We start from the raw sequence: 27,289 nt of genomic DNA on the forward strand, positions 1-27,289 counted from the left end.
ATTATTCAAATATCTAAATTAAAATGATAGGATAATATAAAAAATTATTTAAATTGATGCCTATTTTAATAATTTTTTATCTAAAAGTGATTTTGAGTAGTGTAATCCAAACCATATTTATTTTACTATAATCCATTTTGATATAAAAATAGCCAAACATAAATCATTTCAATACAAACTTAGATTTCAACAAAGTCAAGTTTGCAAAATCAATTCTATGTAAACTCTTGTGAAATCCAACATACGTAAATGTTGTAGGAATTAGTTTCAACTTTTGATGAGTTATTTTTTGGAGTGGATCATCGATTCTATTACAGACATTTGTATTCTAACTTCAAGAAGAGATTTTTAATACTCAAATTAAAGCATTCATGATGTGTAATTGACAGCAGCATAACATTGAATTACTTTTACAAATGTTAAAGATACAAATATAACGATTTAAAAGTTAGAGATACAAATAGGATTTACCCAAAACGTTGGGCAAAAACATACTTTACTCTTAATTAATTAAATTAAAACAAAAAATAGATTTATAGGGTCCGAGGGAGTTAGGAACTCTGATGGCACTCCGTGCCGTTCTCCTGCTTCGTCACTCCGGCAAGACACTCACCCTCACCTCTTCGTGGTCATGTTCGCGGCGCGCCACACTCTCTTCCGCTTCCTGTTGCTGCCGACAAAGGAAGCAAGCTCCGGCGCCGCCGCCGCCGTCCCCGAAGAAGGTGCCGTTCAGAGTTTTGGTTCACGGGAAGACGCTAGAAGATCCATATCATTGGATGTCCAACACCGACGATCCCAATCTGTTGGACCATCTCCACCGCGAAAATTCCTACGCCGAAGCCTTCATGGCTGACGCCCTCCCTCTGCAGTCTGCCTTGGCTTCCGAGATGAAACGACGAATCCCCGCCGCCGTTTCCACTCCCCCGGAGCGTTGGGGACCCTGGTCTGTGCTATTACCATTTTACCCTCATTTTACTGTGTACTTAAGAAGAGCCTTAGAAAATAGAAAGCATGTTGAAAACAAATTGACTTTTTCATAGGAACAACAGTTGCATGTTTCTTCATGCCATTACCACTAACAGATCTTTTATGGGCATAATGGGTGGGACACGAATTACAGTTGCTACAGTTGGTAGTCTTACTTCACCAACGTCTTTGTAGTTGATAGCCAGTACTAAGTTCAATTCTATGCTGCTACACATAATGTACCGTTTCATTATAGTTACTTTATATATAAACTTAGTCGATTGCATTTTTTCTTTGTTTGCATTTTTTCTTTGTTTTGATCAGGATGTATTACCAATACATTCCAGAGGGAAAGGAATATCCTGTACTGTGTAGGAAGCTGGAAAATGAGAGCAGTGGTTGGCTGGCGGCTTTTCGTCGTTATGGATTGGCTAGACCAGAAAGGGAGGAAATTTTGCTTGACTGGAATGAACTTGCAGAGAAATATGGCAAGTTTCTTCTAGCATTTGCAGTGCAATATTTTTTTAAAATTTTTAATTTCACACTTTTGTGCTGTTTGTATTTTCATTCCTTTCCTTTCTGCGGTACAAGTGATGAGTGTTGGCACTTCACATTCTAACGTTTGAACCTTTGGCCAAGTTCCTTGGGATACTTTCACTTTCACATTGTTTACATTGTTATGGTTGAGAGGCCGAGTTTAACCTTTTTTCTTCCTTTCCAGTTAGTGATGATTGATGTTCCTAGACAATATTGTAGGGTATGTCCATGTTGGTACATGTAGGGTTTCACCAGACCACAACTATCTTGCATTCACAGTTGATATTTCTGGGGCTGAGCAGTTCATGCTTAAAGTTAAAGACCTCAGAACTGGATTGATAGACCCAAAGTTGGCAGCTGATGGTGTTGTTAGCCTGGCATGGGCTCGAGATGCAACTTCTTTGTTTTATACTCTGTCAGATGAAAACCAGAGACCTTACAGGCAAAATCTCATTATAGACTTTCATCTCCACCTGGATATCCCCATTTTTATGTTTTTTTTTAAAAAAAAAGATTATGGGAGGAAATAAGGAAATTGATTTTGATCTAAGATAGTATACTAAAATTCATAAATATGATATTATTTCAGAGTTCTATGCAGAAGACTTGGATGCGGTCCTTCGAATGACCTCCCAGTATTTACAGAAAGTGATCCCAGTTTTTGTGTTGACATAACAAGCACAAAGGATAGCAAGTTCATAACTGTGAATTCAAACTCAAGGACATCATCCGAGGAAGGAACTTATATATCTCCTTTTGTGAATGAATAATAAGAACATTTCTTTCTACTGATATGTTGATCTTAATGTTCATTACAGGTTTATGTTATAAATTCAGCCAATCCAATGGAAGGGATACAAAGGATATGTAAACGTACTTCTGGTGTACAGTACTTTGTGGAACATCACACTGGTTTATTTTATATCCTTACCAACTCTCCAATGCCCGATTCTAAGTGGTCTGGTGATGGTTACTACCTGGTCAGATGTCAAGTTGAAGATATAGAGTCAACTAAATGGCTGGTCATGTTTGTTCAACTTCATTCATCTTGCTTTCATGTTCTTTGTTCTCTCTGTTTAGTGTTAAAGTTATAGTGGATCTTGAATCCCTCTTTAATATGCTTATGTTTTTCATCAGAACGTCATCCTCCCTGATGATGATACGAGCATACGTGACATGGACATTTTTAATGGACATTTGGTTCTTTCCCTCAATAAAAGAGGTTTTCCTTTGTTGTGTTCCTTGAATCTTCCCATGCAAAGTGATTTGAAGGTATATGAACTGCTACTTCACTAACATAATTGTTTAGTTATAAGGAAGAATATGCTCTATGAACATAGGATAACTAAAGAGAGCCATCCAGAAATCTATGTTGTCTCTGCCTAAATTCTCATAAGGCATCTTTAAAAATATTAAATTTTATTCCATGGGTCCACCCCAATGACATATCACTGCACCATGTACACAAAGTCACAAATAGATTTGGCAGGTTTCTGCTTTCTTTTTTCCCTCTCTTAAATTTTCCAATGGGACCAGAACATTCCATAAAAGTTAATGTTCAAGTTCAAATTGATGGGGGCGCAATTTGCTGGTCGCAACATTTTTGCTGGAGTTGCAATTTGCAACTTGTTTTGACATTTGTACCTTGAGTTTCTTTTCTTGAATTTATCTATGGTAAATTTAGCATAAAGCACCATTAAGGTGAAATATGAATATAATACCATATGCCAGTTTAAACTGGCAGTAACATTGATATTTTACCTTAAATTTTGCAGTATCAGGTATATATTGCAGACCTGAAACCATGGTACTTTCCTCAGCCATCTAGCTCATGCAGTGCGATTCCTGGTTCAAATCATGACTTTCTGAATTCAGAGTATCGTGTGGTGCTCTCATCACCTGTGGTATGACCAGCTACACAACTACACACAACATTTGCTAAAAAATGGACAGGCTCTGATTTTTCTTTTTAAATTATGGTTCATGTTATTCATGTTGGTTATAATTTTCTTTTTTTCCCTTTGCCTTATGGAGACATTCACCCTATATGGATTACGGTAAGTGGTAATTCACTCTGATGCTGTTAGAAATTTAGAAAATGAAGTTTGCGAAACATCACTATGTGTATGGTTAATAAACAAACCATGGTTGTCTAGGGGCAAAGCAACCTTTTCTCACTTCTGCTCAAACTATGGTTTAAGGCTAAGAATCATGTCAAAATGCTCAACTTGATTTTGCCAAACAAAATTTGAAACATTGTATACATATCCCAAACCATGGTTTGAACGCACCCATATTGCCAAAACATAAACACATGCTACATTAATAAAAAGAATATTGATTCTAAGCTTCCTTTGAAGTTGTATGTTGTTTATATGTTTACATCTTAGTGCTATATATAATTCTAGGAGTTGAGCCTCCAGCGTATTTGGTCGTGGATTAGTTGAGCTTTGGACTTTGTACTTTATAGTTGCATCATGAAATCTTTGGATTGATGCATGGAAGTGATTGTTTAATTCCTCTGTTTGCATTAAAAGCACCATATTTTCAATTTCATTCTTTTCCTCTTTTGGGTTGGAATTGTCAGATGCCTGATGTAATTGTTGATTATGACATGTCAAGACATACATATTCAGTTGTGCAGCAAGAGGAAGTAAATTGTGTTTCTACTGGCCAGTTTTGCATTCAATCTTTGGAGCTACATGAGAATAAAATTCATGAGGCATATAATAAGAAAGAATGTATCATGAATTCTGAATCACAGATTTGGAAGGACCTTTCTCGAATATACTGTTTGCAGAGGGAGGAAGTTATTTCTCATGATGGTGTAAAGGTTCCACTTACCATTGTGTACTCGAGAGAATCGTGGCAGCAGTATAAATCCCCAGGTCTTTTAGTAGGTTATGGAGCTTATGGAGAAGATTTGGATAAGGGCTGGTGTTCAGATCGGCTTAGTTTACTGGATCGAGGTTGGGTAGTGGCATTTGCTGATGTCAGGTTGGTTTCTTGATATTGGTTCCGTATCTGTTCTAGGGTTCCTTATGGTCTTGTGTATAAAGTACTGCCTTTTTCCTTTATGATATGCACACAAGTTAGGATCATGAATCTTTTTACAGATATACCAATTCATGTGTCTCTTCTTATAAGTTTAAGCTTTTGGAAGAAGTAATTTCATGACATGGTATCAGAGTTTTTAAGACCAAAAGGTTTAGAGTTTGATCTTTGTTGACTCAAGAAAATTTCAGCATAAGGCAAATGGAAACAGAAAAAAAAAAATGTATGCAAATTTCACACAAACCCAAAAGTGGCTCGTGTGAGGAGGAGGTGTGTTAGAAATATAACTATTCATGTGTCACTTCCTATGCTTAAGTTTTTTTGAGGAGTGATTTCATGACAAAACTGAATATTTTTCCCTCTAGGTGTTCTTATGTAGACCTCTCTATCTTAGATAAATATGCAGTCTTTCTTAAGATATTTCGAGCTTTTTTGTTTGTTAATTATCTGAGAGTGTGTGTTGTGCCAGAGGAGGTGGTGGTGGTAATTCGTCATGGCACAGGTCTGGGAGTGGGTTAAACAAGCACAATTCAATACTTGACTTTGTATCTTGTGGTAACTATCTAGTTAGTGAGGGTTATGTTCAGAGTGATCAGCTTGGTGCCATTGCATGGAGTGCAGGCTGTGTTGTTGTTGGTGCAGCTATGAACATGTATCCACAACTCTTCCGTTCTGCCATATTAAAGGTTAGTAATGCATTAGCAATTGTGATTCTTAAACTTATTTTGAAGTTTAGATTTTCAGACCTGGCGCTAACAGATATTTGGACCTTTCAAATTTAAGTTCTTGATTATATTTTTCACTCTGCTCTTATTTGTTGCAATTTTATTTTATTTTATTTTTTACTTTGTGGCAAAAATACTGAAGGTAGGAAGTGGAATTATTAATGCCATTATAAATTTAATAAATAAATAACGCCAAAGCCTTTTTACTCTAAAGATTTGGTCATGTCAGAAAAGCCGCAGCACTTTGGTATTGAAGTTTTTGATTGGAACTACCAAAACATGTCAGGTTTTGACAAAAAGATAACCTTGTAAGTTGATCATTGGATAGTGGACACCCAAGATTAAAAGGTTCAACCAATTAAGTCTGCAAATATGTTGTACAAGTCCTTTTTGTTTTGGACCGATGGTGGCTCAAAGATTTGAACCTGTTATCAAATACTATAAGTTATCCAAATGCCTTAGGAGTTGCCTGTTCCTTGCAACTTTGTTGTATAACTTGTTGATTCTCCACATGTTTGTGTTTGCCATAAAATAAAACATTAATTTCCTTTTGAAACATGATCTTGATTCTTGCATACATGTGTATGTACTGCACATTTTTCATATACTGTTGTGCCAAATGATATATCCCTTGCTTTCTTTGATCTAATTTAAGATTAACAAATTGTCGTGATAACTAATATATTAATTACATGAAGTTCCTTATTTTGACTAGCGCTGAGTTCTATGTTTGAATTCATCTATAAATTCATATTCATATTTGAAAAATTTTATCCTGATGATGAATTGGGTTATATATCAGGTACCATTTCTTGATGTATGCAACACATTGTTGGATCCTAGTTTGCCCCTCACAGTCTTAGACTATGAAGAATTTGGAAATCCGAAAATACAGTCAAACTTTGATTCTATTTTTAGTTATTCTCCTTATGACAACATTCCTCGACGCAGTTGCTTTCCTTCTGTTTTGGTTACAGTGGCAGTCAATGATTCAAGGCAATTTCACCTATCACCCATCATCGAGTGTTGCCATATATGTTTTCATGGCATGAATTCTTTGCCTTCTAATTTAACGGCTATTTGTTCTGAAATTTGATTTTTAGCATTTGACATTCTTTCTCAGGGTTGGAGTTTGGGAAGGTGCAAAGTGGGTGGCTAAAGTACGAGACAGTACATGTCCTAATTGTTCTCGTTCAGTTATCATGAAAACAAGTATGATAGGAGGTCATTTTGGCGAAGGTGGTCACCATAGTCAATGTGACGAAACAGCTTATGAGTATGCTTTCCTCATGAAAACTTTTGGGATCTTAAAGGATTAAGTAAATTTTACGACTATGGCTGTTGGAAGGTTATTTTTTAATTAGTTTGAAGAGTTCCATTTCTAGGCCAAGGAAGACAAATTGTTTCTATCCTTAGCACAAAGCAAGAATTAGGCCTTGGAGATTCAGGTAACTTTTAGTCCAAGCCTACTTTGTATCTTTGTAGTTAAATAAAATAGCTAACTCACTAGCATCATTCTTTTGAAGCAATAAAATTGGATTTGTATAAACTTCATCTTTCATTGATCTTAAAATTTCCACTGGTTTCTCCTTGATAAGGTACGATTTGCTGCACTCTTCCAAGATATGCAATTGTATGTTTGCTGGAGTTAGCAACATAATGTTAAATGCTTTCTATTCTTTTGATATGAAGAGACCTCGTAAACTAACTTGGAAAGTTAAATATTTTACTGTGGAGAAACTTCCTTTCTGTGTTCACTCTGCAAAATCCTCCAACCCTGTGAGGTGGCGATGGAACCGGAGATTGTGATAGACCCGGATTACGGATTGTGTTTCCCATTTGCTAATTTAGATATGTATTTTTAGAATTTGCCATTGGACTTTGGATTATGGACTTTTGATACTTGAAAAAGACGCGTGTTTGTCTATTAGATAATTCTAAGTCTAGGTCTAGTTTTCTTGATAGAATTGTTGAGTTAATCACCCATTCACCATGCACAACCAGAAATATTGTCACTTTAGTTAATGTAAAAAAATGTGACTATATTATTATCACATGAATCTTTCATTGACTAAATTGCATATACACTCTATTGCCAAATATTTACAAAAATAATTTTCTTGATTTATTCGAGGCGTATTATTTGTAGGAAAAATTTATATAACATGTTAGAAGTCTTTTTGATTACATACCTTATTGTAAAAGATGTCTGATTGGGAATAAAAATATGGTGAAGATTTTTATTCACGAGTATGATATGTGAAATTACTTAGACATCATGAATCCCAACCAATCATAATATTTAAATGAAAGGGTTAAGTAAGATTTTGGTTCCTAAGGTAAGGCCTGAAAATTTTTTGTCACTAACCTTTTTTTTGCTTACAAAATCGTCCTTAACATTTAACTTAGTTTTAAAATCGTCATTCGGATCAAAATACTCTTCTTCTCCAAAATCAACTAGAAGCAGAATCAACTACAATGAAACAACAACTAGAAGCAGAACAATAACAATGGATAATGGAATCAAAATAACAACAAAAGTAGAATAAGAAGCAGAAGCAAAAACAGAAGCAGAAGTACAAGCAACAACAATGAAACAATAACATCAACCAAAATTAGAAGAACAACAACAATGGATAATGGAATCAGAACAACAACAACTGGCAAGGAGGACGAGGAGCAACGGCGACCGGCGAGGAGCATCGACGATTGTCTAACCTCGCCGATTTGCTAGCGTTGAAGTGACCTCACTCCAGCGGCGGTGACGGAACATGGCCTGATGGCAATCGACGACGGTGATTCGCGATGAGGACGACAACATGGCGTGGCGAGCTGGATGCGGTTTCCCTCAGTGCCTCCGTTCCTCTCTTCTCTTCCTCTCTCCCTCGGTTCTCTCCTCTCTTGCCGTTAGTGTGAGTGTGTGCTGAGGTAGAAAGGAAATGACGAGATTTAGCGGTGAGATCCAGTGGCGAGGACCGAACGACGAGGAGCGGTGGCGGTGGCGAGGATCGAACGACGAGGAGCAGCGGCGGCGGTGAGGAGCAACGGCGGATTTCCTTCCCCTTCTCTTCCCCCTCTTCTTCCCTAGGAACCCTCCCGAAGCGTGATTCCCTTCCTAGTTCCCCCTTTCCTCGTTTTTTTTCTTTTTTTTTATTTTATATTTTTTTTAGTTAGGTGTAATTTGGTAATAAAAATGAAAAATTTGGTAAAAAGAATGATTTTAAAACTAAGTTATACCTTAGGGACAATTTTGTAAACAAAAAAAGGTTGGGGATGAAAAAAATTTCCCACCCCTACCTTAGAGACCAAAATCGTACTTAACTCTAAATGAAATATGTTGCACCCAACAATAACGAGATTCACATGAATTGTGGAAGAACAATGCTTAGTGATTTAGTGCGGAAAGATAAACTAAATTGAGAAAATCTAGGAACCAACTAGAGCACTGATAAACCATTATTTCATGGTTTATTTTGTGCTCAATTGAGTGGTTTTTATCAACTCTTCACCCACTTATTCATACTATTTGCATGTTTTACGTTTTTCTTCCTGATTTTGTGCTATGATTGAAAACATGCTTCTTTGACCTTTAACTTACTAACTTCAATCCTCTCTTATTACCATTAGATGCCTTGATATGTGTGTTAAGTGTTTTCAGAGATTACAGGGCAGGAATGGCTTGGAGGATGGAAAGGAAGCATGCAAAAGTGGAAGGAATACAAGAAGTTGAAGGAACTGCAAAGCTGTCAGTCTGCCCTCTCGCACTAAAACGATCATAACTTGAGCTACAGAGGTCCAAATGATGCGGTTCCACTTGCGTTGGAAAGCTAACGTTCGGGACTTCGATTTGATATATAATTTGCCATAACTGCCTCGAAGTTAGGCGACGCAAATGCGTGAATGACGCGCCCGCGTCGCATCTGCGAACTTCAATCCGCGCGGACGCGTGGACGACGCCTCCGCGTCACTTGCTCGCGACTTGAACGTAACAGAAATCGCAGGGGGCGATTTCTGGGCTGCTTTTGACCCAGTTTTCAGTCCAGAACACAAATTAGAGGCTATAAAGTGGGGGAATGCATCCATTCATAATTCACTTTTCATAATTTAGATGTAGTTTTTAGAGAGAGAGGTTCTCTCCTCCCTCTTAGGTTTTAGGATTAGGATTCCTCTTAAAGGATTTAGGATTCAACTCTTCATCAGGTTCAATATTTCTTTTACTTTATATTTATCTCTTATTTTGAGATACTTTAATGCTAGTATTAGTTATATTGCCTAATTAGCTTATGAACTTTTCCATGTTAAGATTTGAATATTTTATTTAATGCAATTAAGGTATTTCAGATTTATGATTGCTGTCTTTTATTTATATAAATAATTTAGATTTTTCTCCTTTTGGTCTTGGTTAAGAAATCAGTAACTCAGGAGTTATTAGACTCAACGTGATCGATAACCGCTATCTTTACTAATTAGCTTGAACTTCTATAATCCCAATCTTTTCCTAGGAATTAACTAGGATTTGAAGATCAACTTAATTAGTCACTTGACCTTCCCTTGCACTAGCAAAGGTTAACTAAGTGGAATTAAGATTCAATTTTCATCATCACTGATAAGGATAACTAGGATAGGACTTCCAATTTCTCATACATTGCCAAAAGTTTATTTTACAGTTATTTATTTATTTTATCTGCCATTTAAATTACTTGTTCCTCATTTTTAAAAACCCCGATTTACAATCTCCATAACCAATAATAAGAACATACCTCCCTGCAATTCCTTGAGAAGACGACCCGAGGTTTAAATACTTCGGTTATCAATTTATTTAGGGGTTTGTTACTTGTGACAACCAGAACGTTTGTACGAAGTGATTTTCTGTTAGTTCAGAATATATACTCACAACGCGACTATATTTTTACAAAATTCTTTACTAGCAAAAATCCAAATATCAAAATGGCATCGTTGCCGGGGAATTGCAAACGTGTGCCTTATTATTGGTTATTGTAAATATTTTTCAAAAAAAAAAAATTTAGATTTTAAAATTTTTATCTTATCTTATCTTATTTTTTAAAAATCATATCTTTTTCAAAATCTTATCTTATCTTTTTTTTTCAAAAATTATATCTTTTTCAAAATCTTATCCTTTTTTCAAAAAAAATAATATCTTTTTCAAAATATCTTCTTTTTGTTAGTTTTTGTTTTTATTTTCCCCCTACTACTATGAACTCTCACCCCTTTGACTCTGAGTCTGGTTACAACTATGTTGCAGGAAGAGAAAGCTATAACAGGAATATGCATCAAGGTCAAACCAATCAAAGATGGACGGAGCCAAGAGGATCTGATCAACCCTTTAGGCAACAACACCTTCCAAGATATCACAGACAAAGACCATCCTACAATGCATACCAAGCTGATAGATATGGTGGACCGCCTAGTAGCTACCAACAAGCCTTACCGTATGCTTAGAGATCATCCTCACAACATAACTCTGAACCACCACACTCACAAGCCCCTTTCCACCAGTCACTTCCATATGACCCCAATCCTTATTCACCACACCAACCACCATATGAACCATACCCAGAACTACCACCTCAATATACACCATCTCCATATCCTTATCAAGAGGAACCACTTCCGTGTTATGAACCTTTTCTCCCAACAAATGAACCCTCCTATCCACCCCAAACCTCCATAGAAAGCAAACTTGCCTCTATCACTAGTCTCACCTCTACTCTTCAAGCACTTATATCCCGCATGGGCCAATCCTCTACACCCAATATTCAACCCTCAAGCTCCACTGCACTTCCATCTCAACCACATAATGATCCACCCATCCCATCACCACCATCCATGGAAGAGCGCCAACATCCATCAATCCAAAAGCAACATGATCCCACTGATACTATTGACATGGAACAAGAGAGAGAGGATTATCTTCGCGAATCCATACTTCATAAGGAGCTAGAGGAGGCACTAAAGGTGAAGGTAGTAGAGACCCTTGAAGTTGACAGCGCGGTTGAAGAACTGGTGAAAGAAGACAACAAGGAGGATTTTGTACTTGAAGGTAAAGAAATAGTTGAACAGAAAATCATCAAGGATGAATATGATTTCTTACTTAAACACCTGGATCAAGCACTAAATCGATTATCTTTCCGACGTTCGGACATTCAAGGAACCCCCATGGCTTCATATGGAGAATCTACTGAAGAACGTAGCAGGAAGGAGAAGTTAGGCACTCCGGTGGATAGTGAGTAGCATGATTTGGTATTGGAACAAGTGGAGGAAGCGGAATTATTGAAGAAGAAAAGGAGGCAGTGGTTGAAGACTTAGGAGATGCTGAACCTCTATGGGAAAGTCAAGTTATAGAGCCTCCTTCAAAGACGTTTGCAACTGATGTTGAGGAGGGTGTACAACCTCCAAAGCATCTCATGATTGAAGACTTTGAAGGAGACGATCAAGAGATGGATTCAATCATCAATGAATTCTTATCTACATTTGAATCCTCTCCCATTGGACTTGACATGGAGATTAAAGAAGAAGAAGCACAACCTCCCATGCCCTTGGTGAACAATGAAGAAGAGATTGAATTGGAAGAAATCCACCAAGAGGAAGAGGTTGATATTGAAGAAGATTGCAAAGAGGTGGAAGTTGTCAGAGGAGAGCACAAGGGAGTGGAGTTTCCACGTTCATTCCAAACACCTCCCCCTAAGTTGCCATCATCCTTCACAACATTCAAGTGGGTAAAATTCATATCCATTAGCTTTCTAATTCCACTTGAATATGGGCTACTAGAGATGGATGGTCAACTTAGAGCTCTTTGTGGCATTAAGAGCAAGAGGAAGATGATCAGTGGTAAGAGTTGTCCTGCAAGGTTCAACATGGTTGTGTGCTCAAAATTTAAACGCAAAGGTTGGTGTAAAGCTCAACTGAATGGGTCTAGGAAGTTATCTGGCTGCTTTAGTGAGAATTCAGATTGCTTGCTACCCGGATGGAACAATACTGCTCAACAAGAAGACGGGTGCAAAAGCAAGGTTTGGGATCCTGGAATCCACTCTGACATTCAACACCCCGGATGCCTGAGAACCTGTTTGAAACTACTCAAGGGCTTTACATGCCTAGTTTGGGATCCCGGAGGCTGTGGGAATTCCAAACACTAGTGGAGATTCTTGGATGAATACAAGCACAAGCCACCATAACAAGGAGCTCACCAAATGTCTAACTTAAGGACTTTAACTAAAAGTGCTAGGTGGAAGACAACCCACCATGGTAAAACTTGGTGCACGAAATTGTGATCATCAATGGCGCCATCAACATGGTACGCTCAATTGCAATCTCAACTCTTTATCACAACTTCGCACAACTAACCAGCAAGTGCACTGGGTCGTCCAAGTAATAAACCTTACGCGAGTAAGGGTCTATCCCACGGAGATTGTTGGTATGAAGCAAGCTATGGTCATCTTGTAAATCTCAGTCAGGCGGATACAAATGGTTATGGAGGATTAATGATTAAAAGATAAGTAAAACATAAAATAAAGATAGAGATACTTATGTAATTCATTGGTGAGAATTTCAGATAAGCGTATGGAGATGCTTTGTCCCTTCCGTCTCTCTGCTTTCCTACTGTCTTCATCCAATCCTTCTTACTCCTTTCCATGGCAAGCTGTATGTTGGGCATCACCGTTGTCAATATCTACAGTCCCGTCCTCTCATTGAAAATGTTCAACGCGCTCTGTCACAGCACGGCTATTCATCTGTCGGTTCTCGATCATGTTGGAATAGAATCCATTGATTCTTTTGCGTTTGTCACTAACACCCCACAATCGCGAGTTTGAAGCTCGTCACAGTCATTCAATCCTTGAATCCTACTCGGAATACCACAGACAAGGTTTAGACTTTTCGGATTCTCAAGAATGCCGCCATCAATTCTAGCTTATACCACGAAGATTCTGATTAAGAAATCCAAGAGATAAACATTCAAGCCTTGTTTGCATGTAGAACGGAAGTGGTTGTCAGGCACGCGTTCATAAGTGAGAATGATGATGAGCGTCACATAATCATCACAATCATCATGTTCTTGGGTGCAAATGAATATCTTAGAACAAGAATAAGCTGAATTGAATAGAAGAACAATAGTAATTGCATTAATACTCGAGGTACAGCAGAGCTCCACACCTTAATCTATGGTGTGTAGAAACTCTACCGTTGAAAATACATAAGAACAAGGTCTAGGCATGGCCGAGAGGCCAACCCCCATGATCTAAGAACTAGACGTCCAAAGATATGATCTAAGATAGCATAGGACTGATCAAAGATTCAAAGATAAAAATACAATAGCAAAAGGTCCTATTTATAGAGAACTAGTAGCTTAGGGTTTACAAAAATGAGTAAATAACGTAAAAATCCACTTCCGGGCCCACTTGGTGTGTGCTTGGGCTGAGCATTGAAGCTTTCATGTGTAGAGACTTTTCTTGGAGTTAAACGCCAGCTTTTGTGCCAGTTTGGGCGTTTAACTCCCACTTTTGTGCCAGTTCCGGCATTAAACGCCAGAATTCTTGAGCTGATTGGAACGCCTGTTTTGGCCATCAAATCTCGGGCAAAGTATAAACTATTACATTTTTCTGGAAATCCCAGGATGTCTACTTTCCAACGCAATTGAGAGCGCGCCAATTGGGCTTTTGTAGCTCCAGAAAATCCACTTCGAGTGCAGGGAGGTCAGAATCCAACAGCATCTGCATCCCTTTTCAGCCTCTGAATCAGATTTTTGCTCAGGTCCCTCAATTTCAGCCAGAAAATACCTGAAATCACAGAAAAACACACAAACTCATAGTAAAGTCCAGAAAAGTGAATTTTAAATAAAAACTAACTAAAACATACTAAAAACATACTAAAAACGATGCCAAAAAGCGTATAAATTATCCGCTCATCAGAGGCCATTATTTGATTTTAGCTCACTTATCCCAAATAAGCCTACCCTTTACATCACCCTTGTTAGCCACCTTGAGCCTTTTAATCCCCTACTATTCTATAACCACATCACTAGCCTTAAGCAGAAAAATAAAAGTAAAAATTCCAAATTGAATCTTTGGTTTGCTTAAGATAGATATTATGTATCAACTAAGTGTGGGGAAACTGTGGGAACATGAGTTAATAAAGGAAATGTATCATGTTGCTAATTTTGAAGATTGAGAAATTCGGGAACCTACTCATGTAAAATAGAAAATCAAAAATTCCATATGCATTGATATGATATTTCAGTTTTTACTTTCAAAAAAAAAGAGAGAGAAAAAATATATTCAATAAATAAATAAGGGGACAAAATTACCCCAATGTTAAGTCTAATGAAAAATCAATGCATATGTGATACAAGTTAAGAGAAAAGTTGATACATGAGTATGTGAAATATGCAAAAGTGGAAAAATTATGGGTAGCTAGGCATGAATTAGAATTATATAGAGTATACGTTTGTTAGGTGGAAGTTTAGGTTAATTAAAGATTCATATTATAGCTCACTTGGCCATACATATGTCCTCACCCTTACCTTAGCCCCATTACAACCTTGAAAAGACCTCATGATGTTTGCATTGGTACATTAAATACTTGTTGATTGGTTAGATGAAGAACAAGGTTTAGAAAGCATGATTAGAGAAGAGTAGAGTGAATTACCCTATACACTTGAGAGATTAGAGTGCATGTACACTACCAGTGAGGGTTCAATGCTTGATTCTATGTCCCCTGCTTTCATGAGCTATCTTCTTACAAGTTTACTTGTTTTTTATTATATGATTTGAATTAGTGGAATTTGAATTACTTTTGTCTTGAAGAACTTATTTACTCTTAACCAAGTAAGTAAAAGCATTTGCATGTAGTTACACTCATAGGTTGCATTTCATGTATTCTACCATTCCTCTTCACTTTTATAGCTTCTCTTGAGCTTAGCATGAGGACATGCTAATGTTTAAGTGTGGGGAGATTGATAAACCACTATTTCATGGTTTATCTTGTGCTCAATTGAGTGGTTTTTATCAACTCTTCACCCACTTATTCATACTATTCACATGTTTTACGTTTTCCTTCCTGATTTTGTGCTATGATTGAAAACATGCTTCTTTGACCTTTAAATTACTAACTTCAATCCTCTCTTATTACCATTAGATGCATTGATATATGTGTTAAGTGTTTTCAGAGATTACAGGGCAGAAATGGCTTGGAGGATGAAAAGGAAGCATGCAAAAGTGGAAGGAATACAAGAAGTTGAAGGAACTGCAAAGCTGTCAGCTTGACACTCTCGCACTAAAACGATCATAACCTAAGCTACAGAGGTCCAAATGATGCGGTTTTACTTGCGTTGGAAAGCTAACGTCCGGGGTTTCGATTTGATATATAATTTGCCATAACTTTCCCAAAGTTAGGGGATGCGAATGCGTTAATGACGTGCCCGCGTCGCATCTGCGAACTTCAATCTGCGCGGACGCGTGGACGATGCCTCAGCGTCACTTGCCCGCTACCTGAACGTAACAGAAATCGCAGGGGCGATTTTTGGACTGCTTTTGACCCAGTTTTCAGCCCAAAACACACAGATTAGAGGCTATAAAGTGGGGGAATGCATCCATTCATAATCATACATTCATAATTCACTTTTCATAATTTAGATGTAGTTTTTAGAGAGAGAGGTTCTCTCCTCTCTCTTATGTTTTAGGATTAGAATTTCTCTTAAAGTATTTAGGATTCAACTCTTCATCAGGTTCAATATTTCTTTTAATTTATATTTATCTCTTATTTTCAGATACTTTAATGCTTGTATTAGTTATGTTGCCTAATTGGCTTATGAACTTTTCCATGTTAAGATTTGAATATTTTATTAATGCAATTGAGGTATTTCAGATTTATGATTGTTGTCTTTTATTTATATAAATAATTTAGATTTTTCTCCTTTTGGTCTTGGTTAAGAAATCAGTAACTCAGGAGTTATTAGACTCAACGTGATCGATAACCGCTATCTTTACTAATTAGCTTGAACTTCTATAATCCTAATCTTTTCCTAGGAATTAACTAGGATTTGAAGATCAACTTAATTAGTCACTTGACCTTCCCTTGCACTAGCAAAGGTTAACTAAGTGGAATTAAGATTCAATTTTCATCATCACTGATAAGGATAACTAGGATAGGACTTCCAATTTCTCATACATTGCCAAAAGTTTATTTTACAGTTATTTATTTATTTTACCTGCCATTTAAATTACTTGTTCCTCATTTTTAAAAACCCCGATTTACAATCTCTATAACCAATAATAAGAACATACCTCCCTACAATTCCTTGAGAAGATGACCCGAGGTTTAAATACTTTGGTTATCAATTTATTTTGGGGTTTGTTACTTGTGACAACCAAAACGTTTGTACGAAGGGATTTTCTGTTAGTTTAGAATCTATACTCACAACGCGACTGATGAGCGGATAATTTGTATGCTTTTTGGCATTGTTTTTAGTATGTTTTTAGTATCTTTTAGTTAGTTTTTAGTATATTTTTATTAGTTTTTAGCTAAAATTCACTTTTCTGGACTTTACTATGAGTTTGTGTGTTTTTCTGTGATTTCAGGTATTTTCTGACTGAAATTGAGGGTCCTGAGCAAAAATCTGATCCAGAGACCAAAAAGGACTGCAGATGCTGTTGGATTCTGACCTCCCTGCACTCGAAGTGGATTTTCTGGAGCTACAGAAGCCCAATTGGCGCGCTCTCAACGGCATTGGAAAGTAGACATCCTGGGCTTTCCAGCAATATATGATAGTCCATACTTTGCTCAAGATTTGATGGCCCAAACCGGCGTAGCAATTCGGCCTCAGAAATTCCAACGTTAAACGCTGGAACTGGCATAAAACTTGGAGTTAAACGCCCAAACTGGCATGAAAGCTGGCGTTTAACTCCAGAAAAGGTCTCTACACGAAAATGCTTCATTGCTCAGCCCAAGCACACACCAAGTGGGCCCGGAAGTGGATTTTTCTGTCATTTACTCATTTCTGTAATACCTTAGGTTACTAGTTTACTATTAATAGGATCTTTTGACATTGTTCCTGTACCTCATGACATTTTTACACGTTTCATTGTACACTTTCCACGGCATGAGTCTCTAAACCCCATGGTTGGGGGTGAGGAGCTCTGCTGTGTCTTGATGGATTAATGCAATTACCACTGTCTCTTATTCAATCATGCTTGCTTCCATTCTAAGATAACACTTGCTCTTAATCCGGATGAATGTGATGATCCGTGACAATCATCATCATTCTCAACTATGAACGTGTGCCTGACAACCACCTCCGTTCTACCTTAGATTGAGTAGTTATCTCTTGGATTCTTTAATCGGAATTTTCGTGGTATAAGCTAGAACTGATGGCGGCATTCAAGAGAATCCGGAAGGTCTAAACCTTGTCTGTGGTATTCTGAGTAGGATTCAATGACTGAATGACTGTGACGTGCTTCAAACTCCTAGCAGGCGGGGCGTTAGTGACAGACGCAAAAGAATCAATGGATTCTATTCCGGCCTGACCGAGAACCGACAGATGATTAGCCATGCTGTGACAGAGCATAGGAACATTTTCACTGAGAGGATGGGAGGTAGCCACTGACAACGGTGAAACCCTACATACAGCTTGCCATGGAAGGAGCCTTGCGTGTTTGATAAAGAAGACAGTAGGAAAGCAGAGATTCAGAAGATGGAGCATCTCCAAAACCCCAGCCTATTCTTCATTACTGCAATACAAGTAACCATTTCATGTTCTTTTGCTTTTTACAATCAATCCTGATAATTTCTGATATCCTGACTAAGATTTACAAGATAACCATAGCTTGCTTCAAGCCGACAATCTCCGTGGGATCGACCCTTGCTCACGCAAGGTATTACTTGGATGACCCAGTGCACTTGCTGGTTAGTTGTGCGGGATTGCAAAAAGTGTGATTGCAATTTCGTGCACCAAGTTTTTGGCGCCGTTGCCGGGGATTGTTTGAGTTTGGACAACTGACGGATTATCTTGTTGCTTAGATTAGGACTGTTTTATTTTTGTTGGTTTAGAGTCTTTTAGTTGAGTCTAGTCTCATATTTTAAGTTTGGTGTCAATTGCATGCTTTTGTTTTTCTTTTAAAATTTTCGATTTTGCATGTTCTTAGTCCCTTTTTGATTTTCTAAAAATTTTAAGTTTGGTGTCTTTTTGTTGTTTTTCTCTTTCCTCTTTTCAAAAATCAAATCTTTTTCATAAAATTTTTTCAATCATATCTTTTTAATTGCTGTTTTCAAAATCTTTTTTTTTTTACTAATTGATTCAGTTCTCAATTTGCTTTGATCTCATTTTCCTTTTGATTTTCGAATTTTTTTTATTTTATTTTCCTTTTGTTTTATTTTATTTTATTTTATTTTATTTTCGGTTAATTCAAAAAAAAAAAAAAACAAAATTTATCTGTTTGCAATCATAGTCATTTCCCTTTTGTCCATTATGGACATAAGTGGGATTGATCAGTCCAAAAGGACTCTGGGGTCATATGCTAACCCCATTACAGCTGCATATGGGAGTAGCATCTGTACACCTCCCATCAAAGCAAGCAGCTTTGAGCTAAATCCTCAACTCATTATCATAGTGCAGCAAAATTGCCAGTATTCCGGTCTTCCACAGGAAGAACCTACTGAGTTTCTGGCACAATTTTTACAAATTGCTGACACAGTACATGATAAAGAGGTGGATCAGGATGTCTACAGATTATTACTGTTTCCATTTGCTGTAAAAGATCAAGCTAAAAGGTGGTTGAATAACCAGCCTACAGCAAGCATAAAGACATGGAAACAGTTGTCAGACAAATTCCTGAATCATTTTTACCCTCCAAAGCGGATGACACAGCTAAGGTTGGACATCCAAGGCTTTAAACAAGAGGATAATGAATCCCTTTACAATGCCTGGGAGAGGTATAGAGGTATGCTTAGAAAATGCCCCTCTGAAATGTTTTCAGAGTGGGTACAGTTAGACATCTTCTACTATGGGCTTACAGAAAAAGCTCAGATGTCTTTAGACCACTCAGCTGGTGGATCTATACACATGAGGAAGACAATTGAAGAAGCTCAAGAGCTTATAGACACTGTTGCTAGAAACCAATACTTATACTCTAGCAATGAGTTCGTTCCAACAGAGGAAGTCATGGCATTAGTCACTGATCCTAATCCTCAAGAACAGATGAATGAGCTTAATCAACAATTGCTCCTGATGACAGAACATTTAGCAGAATTTAAAGAAATGCTCCATGATACTAAGGTTGCTAACAAGAACATAGAACTGCAGTTGAATCAAGCAAAACAGCAAATATCTAAACAGATAACAGAAGAATGTCAAGCAGTTCAACTGAGGAGTGGGAAGACACTGGATAACACTGCTCAAAAGAGCAAGAGGCCAAATAAGGAACAATTGACAGAGGATAACCAACCCACTGTTCAAAATCCCTCTGAGGACAGTAAGAGCCCAGAGAGGAAAGTTATTGGCGTTCAAACGCCAGAAAGGGAAGGAAAGCTGGCGTTAAACGCCCATTCCTTGCCCAGTTCTGGCGTTCAAACGCCAGAAAAGGGGGAAAAGTTGGCGTTAAACGCCCATTTTCCACCCAATCCTGGCGTTCAAACGCCAAGGGAAGATCAGACACCTGAGAGTGCTGACAGTAATCCCACTAAAAAGGCTTCTTCAACCACTTCTGTAAGGAATAAACCTGCAGCATCTAAGGTTGAAGAATATCAAGCCAAGATGCCTTATCCTCAGAAACTCCGCAAAGCGGAACAGGATAAGCAATTTGCCCGCTTTGCAGACTATCTAAGGACTCTTGAAATAAAGATTCCGTTTTCAGAGGCACTTGAGCAAATACCTTCTTATGCTAAGTTCATGAAGGAAATCTTAAGTCATAAGAAGGATTGGAGAGAAACTGAAAAAGTGTTTCTCACTGAAGAATGCAGTGCAGTCATTCTGAAAAGCTTACCAGAAAAGCTTCAAGATCCAGGAAGCTTTATGATACCATGCACATTAGAAGGTGCTTGCACCAAGACAGCCCTATGTGATCTTGGAGCAAGCATCAATCTAATACCTGCATCCACTATCAGAAAGCTTGGGTTGACTGGAGAAGTCAAACCAACCCGGATATGCCTCCAACTTGCTGATGGCTCCATTAAATACCCATCAGGCATAATTGAGGACATGATTGTCAAGGTTGGGCCATTTGCTTTTCCCACTGACTTTGTAGTGCTGGAAATGGAGGAGCACAAGAGTGCAACTCTCATTCTAGGAAGACCTTTCCTAGCAACTGGACGAACTCTTATTGATGTACATAAAGGGGAAGTAACTTTGAGAGTCAATGAGGATGAGTTCAAGTTGAATGCTGTAAAAGCTATGCAGCATCCAGACACACCAAATGACTGCATGGGCGCTGACATTATTGACTCTCTGGTAGAAGAGATCAATATGGCTGAAAGCCTAGAATCAGAGCTTGAAGACATCTTCAAAGATGCTCAACCTGATCAAGAAGAATCAGAGGAGGCAGGGAATTTTCGAAAATTCCTCAGGGAGAGGATAAGCCTCCTAAGCCTGAACTCAAACCACTACCACCATCCCTGAAATATGTATTTCTGGGAGAGGGTGACACTTTTCCAGTGATTATAAGCTCTGCTTTAAATTTACAGGAAGAGGAAGCACTGATTCAAGTGCTGAGGACACACAAGACAGCTCTTGGGTGGTCCATAAGTGATCTTAAGGGCATTAGCCCAGCTAGATGCATGCATAAGATCCTATTGGAGGATAATGCCAAACCAGTGGTCCAACCACAGAGGAGGCTAAATCCTGCCATGAAGGAGGTGGTGCAGAAAGAGGTCACTGAATTACTAGAGGCTGGGATTATTTATCCTATTTCTGATAGCCCCTGGGTGAGCCCTGTCCAAGTTGTTCCCAAAAAGGGAGGCATGACAGTGGTTCATAATGAAAAAAATGAACTGGTTCCTACAAGGACAGTCACAGGGTGGCGCATGTGTATTGACTATAGAAGGCTCAACACAGCCACCAGAAAGGATCATTTTCCTTTACCATTCATAGACCAAATGCTAGAAAGACTAGCTGGTCATGATTACTACTGCTTTTTGGATGGCTATTCAGGCTACAACCAAATTGCAGTAGATCCTCAGGACCAAGAGAAGACAGCATTCACTTACCCTTCTGGCGTGTTTGCCTACAGAAGGATGCCTTTTGGTCTGTGCAATGCACCTGCAACCTTTCAGAGGTGCATGCTCTCTATCTTCTGAGATATGGTAGAGAAATTTCTGGAAGTCTTCATGGATGACTTTTCAGTATATGGAGACTCATTTAGCTCCTGTCTTAATCACCTAGCACTTGTCTTGAAAAGGTGCCAAGAGACTAACCTGGTTTTAAACTGGGAGAAATGTCACTTTATGGTGACTGAAGGAATTGTCCTTGGGCACAAAATTTCAAGCAGGGGAATAGAGGTGGATAAGGCAAAGGTAAAGGTAATTGAGAAATTACCACCACCTGCCAATGTTAAGGCAATCAGAAGCTTTCTGGGGCATGCATGATTTTACAGAAGGTTCATAAAGGATTTTTCGAAAATTGCAAAACCTTTAAGTAACCTGCTAGCTGCTGACACACCGTTTGTGTTTGACACACAGTGTCTGCAGGCATTTGAGACCCTGAAAGCTAAACTGGTCACAGCACCAGTCATCTCTGCACCAGATTGGGCATTACCATTTGAATTGATGTGTGATGCCAGCGATCATGCCATTGGTGCAGTGTTGGGACAGAGGCATAACAAACTTCTGCATGTCATTTACTATGCTAGCCGTGTTCTAAATGATGCACAGAAGAATTACACAACCACAGAAAAAGAATTACTTGCAGTGGTTTATGCCATTGACAAGTTTAGATCCTACCTAGTGGGATCAAAGGCGATTGTGTACACTGACCATGCTGCTCTTAAATACTTACTCACAAAGCAGGATTCAAAACCCAGGCTTATAAGATGGGTGTTGCTTCTGCAAGAGTTTGATATAGAAATAAGAGACAGAAAAGGGACAGAGAACCAAGTAGCTGATCATCTGTCCCGAATAGAACCAGTAGCTGGGGCGTCCCTCCCTTCTACTGAGATCTCTGAGACTTTCCCAGATGAGCAACTCTTTGCCATTCAGGAAGCTCCATGGTTCGCAGATATTGCAAACTATAAAGCTGTGAGGTTCATACCCAAGGAGTACAGCAGAGTGCAAAGAAAGAAATTAATTTCAGATGCCAAGTACTACCTCTGGGATGAACCATATCTCTTTAAGAGATGTGCTGACGGAGTGATCCGCAGATGTGTACCCAGAGAAGAAGCACAAAGGATCCTATGGCACTGCCATGGATCACAGTATGGAGGACATTTTGGAAGTGAGCGAACAGCCACTAAAGTCCTCCAATGTGGCTTCTACTGGCCTACTCTCTATAAAGATTCCCGAGAGTTTGTGCGTAACTGTGACAGTTGCCAAAGAGCTGGTAACCTGCCTCATGGATATGCCATGCCTCAACAAGGGATATTAGAGATAGAATTGTTTGATGTATGGGGAATTGATTTCATGGGGCCATTCCCACCATCATACTCAAACACTTACATTCTGGTGGCAGTGGACTATGTATCTAAGTGGGTAGAAGCAATTGCTACACCCACTAATGATACCAAGACTGTACTGAAATTCCTCCAGAAAAACATTTTCAGCAGGTTTGGCGTCCCCAGAGTGCTAATCAGTGATGGGGGCACTCATTTCTGCAATAAACAGCTATACTCTGCTATGGTTAGATATGGAATCAGCCATAAAGTGGCAACTCCGTATCATCCACAGACAAATGGGCAAGCTGAAGTCTCCAACAGAGAGCTAAAAAGAATCCTAGAACGAACTGTGATAGCCCGGAGAAAGGATTGGGCAAAGAGCTTGGATGATGCTCTGTGGGCATACAGAACAGCATTCAAGACTCCTATAGGAACCTCTCCATACCAATTGGTGTATGGGAAGGCCTGTCATCTGCCCGTGGAACTGGAACATGAAGCCTATTGGGCAACCAGGTTCCTAAACATGGATGCACAGTTAGCTGGTGAAAAGAGATTACTCCAGCTAAATGAGCTAGAGGAGTTTAGACTCAATGCCTTTGAAAATGCAAAAATTTATAAGGAAAAGGCAAAGAAATGGCATGACAAGAAGTTGTCAACCAGAGTCTTTGAGCCAGGACAAAAAGTTCTGCTCTTCAACTCTAGGCTGAGACTGTTTCCAGGAAAACTCAAATCCCGGTGGAGGGGTCCGTATGTGATAACAGGAGTGTCACCATATGGATATGTTGAGCTTCAGGATACTGATTCTGACAAAAAGTTCATTGTAAATGGACAGAGAATCAAGCACTATCTTGAAGGAAATTTTGAGCAGGAATGCTCAAAACTGATACTTGAGTGATTCTCAGTGAAAGTCCAGCTAAAGACAGTAAAGAAGCGCTTGCTGGGAGGCAACCCAGTCATTAGGAGGTTGTATGAATTGTTCTTACAGAGGCAAGTATCAAAAACGAAGGAATTCACAGAGTTACAGAAGGATTCAGCTCAAAAAGCAGAGAAAATGAGCTTACTGGCGAAAAAACGCCAGTAAAGGGCATTTTGGGCGTTAAACGCCAGAATGGGTACCATTCTGGGCGTTTAACGCCAGGTGTGCAGCATCCTGGGCGTTTTGGAAAAACGCCCAGTAATAAAAGATTTCTGGCATTTAACGCCAGCCAGGGCACCTGGCTGGGCGTTAAACGCCCAAAAAGGGCACCAAGTGGGCGTTAAACGCCATAATGGGTGCCATTCTGGGCGTTTAACGCCAGAAAGGTGGGGGGACCACAGTTTTGTTTTCAAATCAGATTTTTTCAAACTTTCCTTTTTTCACCCATATTTTTCTACAAAAATACATTTCAATCTCTCATCATTCACTTTCAAATTTTCAAATATCTAAAATCACTCTTCAAATCTTTCAAATCATTCCCAAATTTTGTTAAAAAAAATCACCCTTTTCTCAATTTCTCTCCATATCTTCTCAAATCTCCTTTCAATTTTTCGAAAAACTCCCCTCCCCACCTTATAAATACACGTTTGGTTCCCTCTCTCCACCACACCATTCGAATTTCCTCTTCCTCCCCCTCTCTTCTCTCTTTTCTTTTGCTTGAGGACAAGCAAACCTCTAAGTTTGGTGTGCTTTTTCGTGATCACTAAGCCAAGATTCATCAATATCATGGCTCCTAAGGGAAGACAAACCAATTTAAGAGGCAAGAAAGAGAATAATCCAAAGAATCTTTGGAATCAAGAGAAGTTCTTAACCAAAGAACATGAAGACCATTATCACAAAATAATGGGTTTGAGGTCAGTGATCCCGGAAGTAAAATTTGATCTGAAAGAAGATGAATATCCGGGGATCCAAGAGCAAATTCGAAACAGAGGATGGGAAGTTCTAACCAATCCTGAAGTAAAGGTTGGAAGGAACATGGTTCAGGAATTCTACTCAAATCTGTGGTTGACAGATAAGCAGAGAATGACTGGAACCGCTTACCATACCTACAGAACCATGGTCAGAGGGAAAGTTATGTACTTCCATCTGGACAAAATAAGAGAAATCTTCAAACTACCTCAACTGCAAGATGATCCTGATTCCTTCAACAGGAGGATGGTGAGAGCAGATAAAGGGTTGGATCAAGTTCTAGAGGACATATGCCTCCCTGGAACTAAGTGGATAACCAATTCTAAGGGTGTCCCAAACCAACTCAAGAGGGGAGACCTCAAACCAATTGCAAGAGGTTGGCTAGACTTTATTGGGCGTTCCATATTGCCCACTAGCAACCGTTCTGAGGTCACCATCAAGAGGGCAGTGATGATTCATTGCATTATGCTTGGAAAAAAAGTGGAGGTCCATCATGTGATTGCTTGTGAGATCTACACAATTGCAAATAAGAATTCCACTGAAGCCAAACTGGCTTACCCAAGCTTGATCTCCTTGCTCTGTAAAGAGGCTGGGGTGAAGATGGGAGTAGATGAGTTCATACCCATTGAACACCCAATCACCAAGAAGTCAATGGAAGGACAAATGCAAGACAACTCTATCAAAAGGAGGGCGCAGGAGTTCCTCCCTGAATTCCCTGAAATTGGCTACTGGGCCAGCCTAGAAGCATCTATCACCAAGTTGCAAGAGACTATGGAGCAACTGAAGGAAGAACAACAGAATCAGAACTGCATGCTCTGCAAATTGTTGAAGGAACAAGAGAAGCAGGGGCGTGAAATCCAAGAGATGAAATGCCAAAAGCTCTCCTCTCAAGCTGAGGGAGCATCCACTTCTCAAAATCAAGGTTGTTGAGTCCTAACTCTGTGAAAACCTCTATCATTAGGAGCCTATTTTTTTTCGTTTTTTTTGTTTTTCTATTTTTAGTTTCATCTTATATTTATTTCCTGAGTCTTGTTCTTAATTCATAATTAATAAAATTTAAAGTTTATGCCTTAAAAGCTATGAATGTCCTATGAATCCATCACCTCTCTTAAAAGAAAAATGCTTTAATCACAAAAGAACAAGAAGTACAAGATTTCGAAATTTATCTCTGAAACTAGTTGAATTAGTTTGATGTGGTGACAATACTTTTTGTTTTCTGAATGAATGCTTGAACAGTGCATATGTCTTTTGAATTTGTTGTTTTGAGAATGTTAAAATTGTTGGCTCTTGAAAGAATGATGGAAAAGGAGAACTGTTATTGAGGATCTGAAAAATCATCAAAATGATTCTTGAAGCAAGAAAAAGCAAAAAAAAAAAAATTTTATTTTTTTCGAAAAAAAAAAGAAGAAGAAAAGAAAAAAATAAAGTTGTGAACCAAGGCAAAAAAGAGTGTGCTTAAGAACCCTGGACACTTCTAATTGGGGACTCTAGCAAAGCTGAGTCACAATCTAAAGAGGTTCACCTAATTATGTGTCTGTGGCATGTATGTATCCGGTGGTAATACTGGAAGACAGAGTGCTTTGGGCCACAGCCAAGACTCATACACTAGCTATGTTCAAGAATCATCATACTTAACTAGGGGAATCAATAACACTATCTGAGTTCTGAGTTCTTATAGATGCCAATCATTCTGAAGTTCAAAGGATAGAGTGAGATGCCAAAACTGTTCGGAGGCAAAAAGCTACTGGTCCCGCTCATCTAATTGGAACTATGTTTCTTTGATATTTTGGAGTCTATAGTATATTCTCTTCTTTTTATCCTATTTTGATTTTCAGTTGCTTGGGGACAAGCAACAGTTTAAGTTTGGTGTTGTGATGAGCGGATAATTTGTATGCTTTTTGGCATTGTTTTTAGTATGTTTTTAGTATCTTTTAGTTAGTTTTTAGTATATTTTTATTAGTTTTTAGCTAAAATTCACTTTTCTGGACTTTACTATGAGTTTGTGTGTTTTTCTGTGATTTCAGGTATTTTCTGACTGAAATTGAGGGTCCTGAGCAAAAATCTGATCCAGAGACCAAAAAGGACTGCAGATGCTGTTGGATTCTGACCTCCCTGCACTGGAAGTGGATTTTCTGGAGCTACAGAAGCCCAATTGGCGCGCTCTCAACGGCATTGGAAAGTAGACATCCTGGGCTTTCCAGCAATATGTGATAGTCCATACTTTACCCAAGATTTGATGGCCCAAACCGGCGTAGCAATTCGGCCTCAGAAATTCCAGCGTTAAACGCTGGAACTGGCATAAAACTTGGAGTTAAATGCCCAAACTGGCATGAAAGCTGGCGTTTAACTCCAGAAAAGATCTCTACACGAAAATGCTTCATTGCTCAGCCCAAGCACACACCAAGTGGGCCCGGAAGTGGATTTTTCTGTCATTTACTCATTTCTGTAATACCTTAGGTTACTAGTTTACTATTAATAGGATCTTTTGACATTTTTCCTGTACCTCATGACATTTTTACACGTTTCATTGTACA

The 27,289-nt window shown here is 38.6% G+C and overlaps 1 protein-coding gene across 7 annotated transcripts; it reads left to right on the forward strand.

Moving 5' to 3' along the window:
- The first annotated feature begins 541 nt into the window (after window positions 1–541).
- LOC130981627 (uncharacterized) lies at window positions 542–7,380 on the forward strand. Of its 7 annotated transcripts, XM_057905215.1 has the most exons (13): window positions 542–943; window positions 1,291–1,454; window positions 1,723–1,945; window positions 2,093–2,235; window positions 2,320–2,525; window positions 2,641–2,775; window positions 3,279–3,407; window positions 3,538–3,560; window positions 4,126–4,500; window positions 5,027–5,243; window positions 6,085–6,278; window positions 6,406–6,730; window positions 6,881–7,380. In XM_057905215.1, exons 1-12 carry the CDS (start codon window positions 564–566, stop codon window positions 6,599–6,601), a joined length of 2,385 nt encoding a protein of 794 aa, XP_057761198.1. In that variant the 5' UTR covers window positions 542–563; the 3' UTR covers window positions 6,602–6,730; window positions 6,881–7,380. The 7 variants fall into 7 exon arrangements, with proteins under 7 accessions (XP_057761198.1, XP_057761199.1, XP_057761202.1 ...); XM_057905216.1 differs by lacking the exon at window positions 3,538–3,560 and having other exon boundaries at window positions 1,783–1,945; window positions 4,091–4,500; window positions 6,881–7,379; XM_057905219.1 differs by lacking the exon at window positions 3,538–3,560 and having other exon boundaries at window positions 2,093–2,261; window positions 2,322–2,525; window positions 4,091–4,500; window positions 6,881–7,378.
- The last annotated feature ends 19,909 nt before the right edge of the window (window positions 7,381–27,289 follow it).

This window comes from Arachis stenosperma, chromosome 5, assembly GCF_014773155.1.
Source record: "Arachis stenosperma cultivar V10309 chromosome 5, arast.V10309.gnm1.PFL2, whole genome shotgun sequence".
In the NCBI taxonomy this organism is placed as follows: domain Eukaryota; kingdom Viridiplantae; phylum Streptophyta; class Magnoliopsida; order Fabales; family Fabaceae; genus Arachis; species Arachis stenosperma.

What these genes read in the sequence shown, in the direction of transcription:
- LOC130981627 (XM_057905219.1), top strand. Translation starts at nt 564, where the DNA reads ATGGCACTCCGTGCCGTTCTCCTGCTTCGTCACTCCGGCAAGACACTC. An exon ending in GTGGCATTTGCTGATGTCAG is followed by an intron (nt 4,501 to 5,026) that starts GTTGGTTTCTTG and finishes GTGTTGTGCCAG; the next exon opens with AGGAGGTGGTGGTGGTAATT. An exon ending in TCCGTTCTGCCATATTAAAG is followed by an intron (nt 5,244 to 6,084) that starts GTTAGTAATGCA and finishes GTTATATATCAG; the next exon opens with GTACCATTTCTTGATGTATG.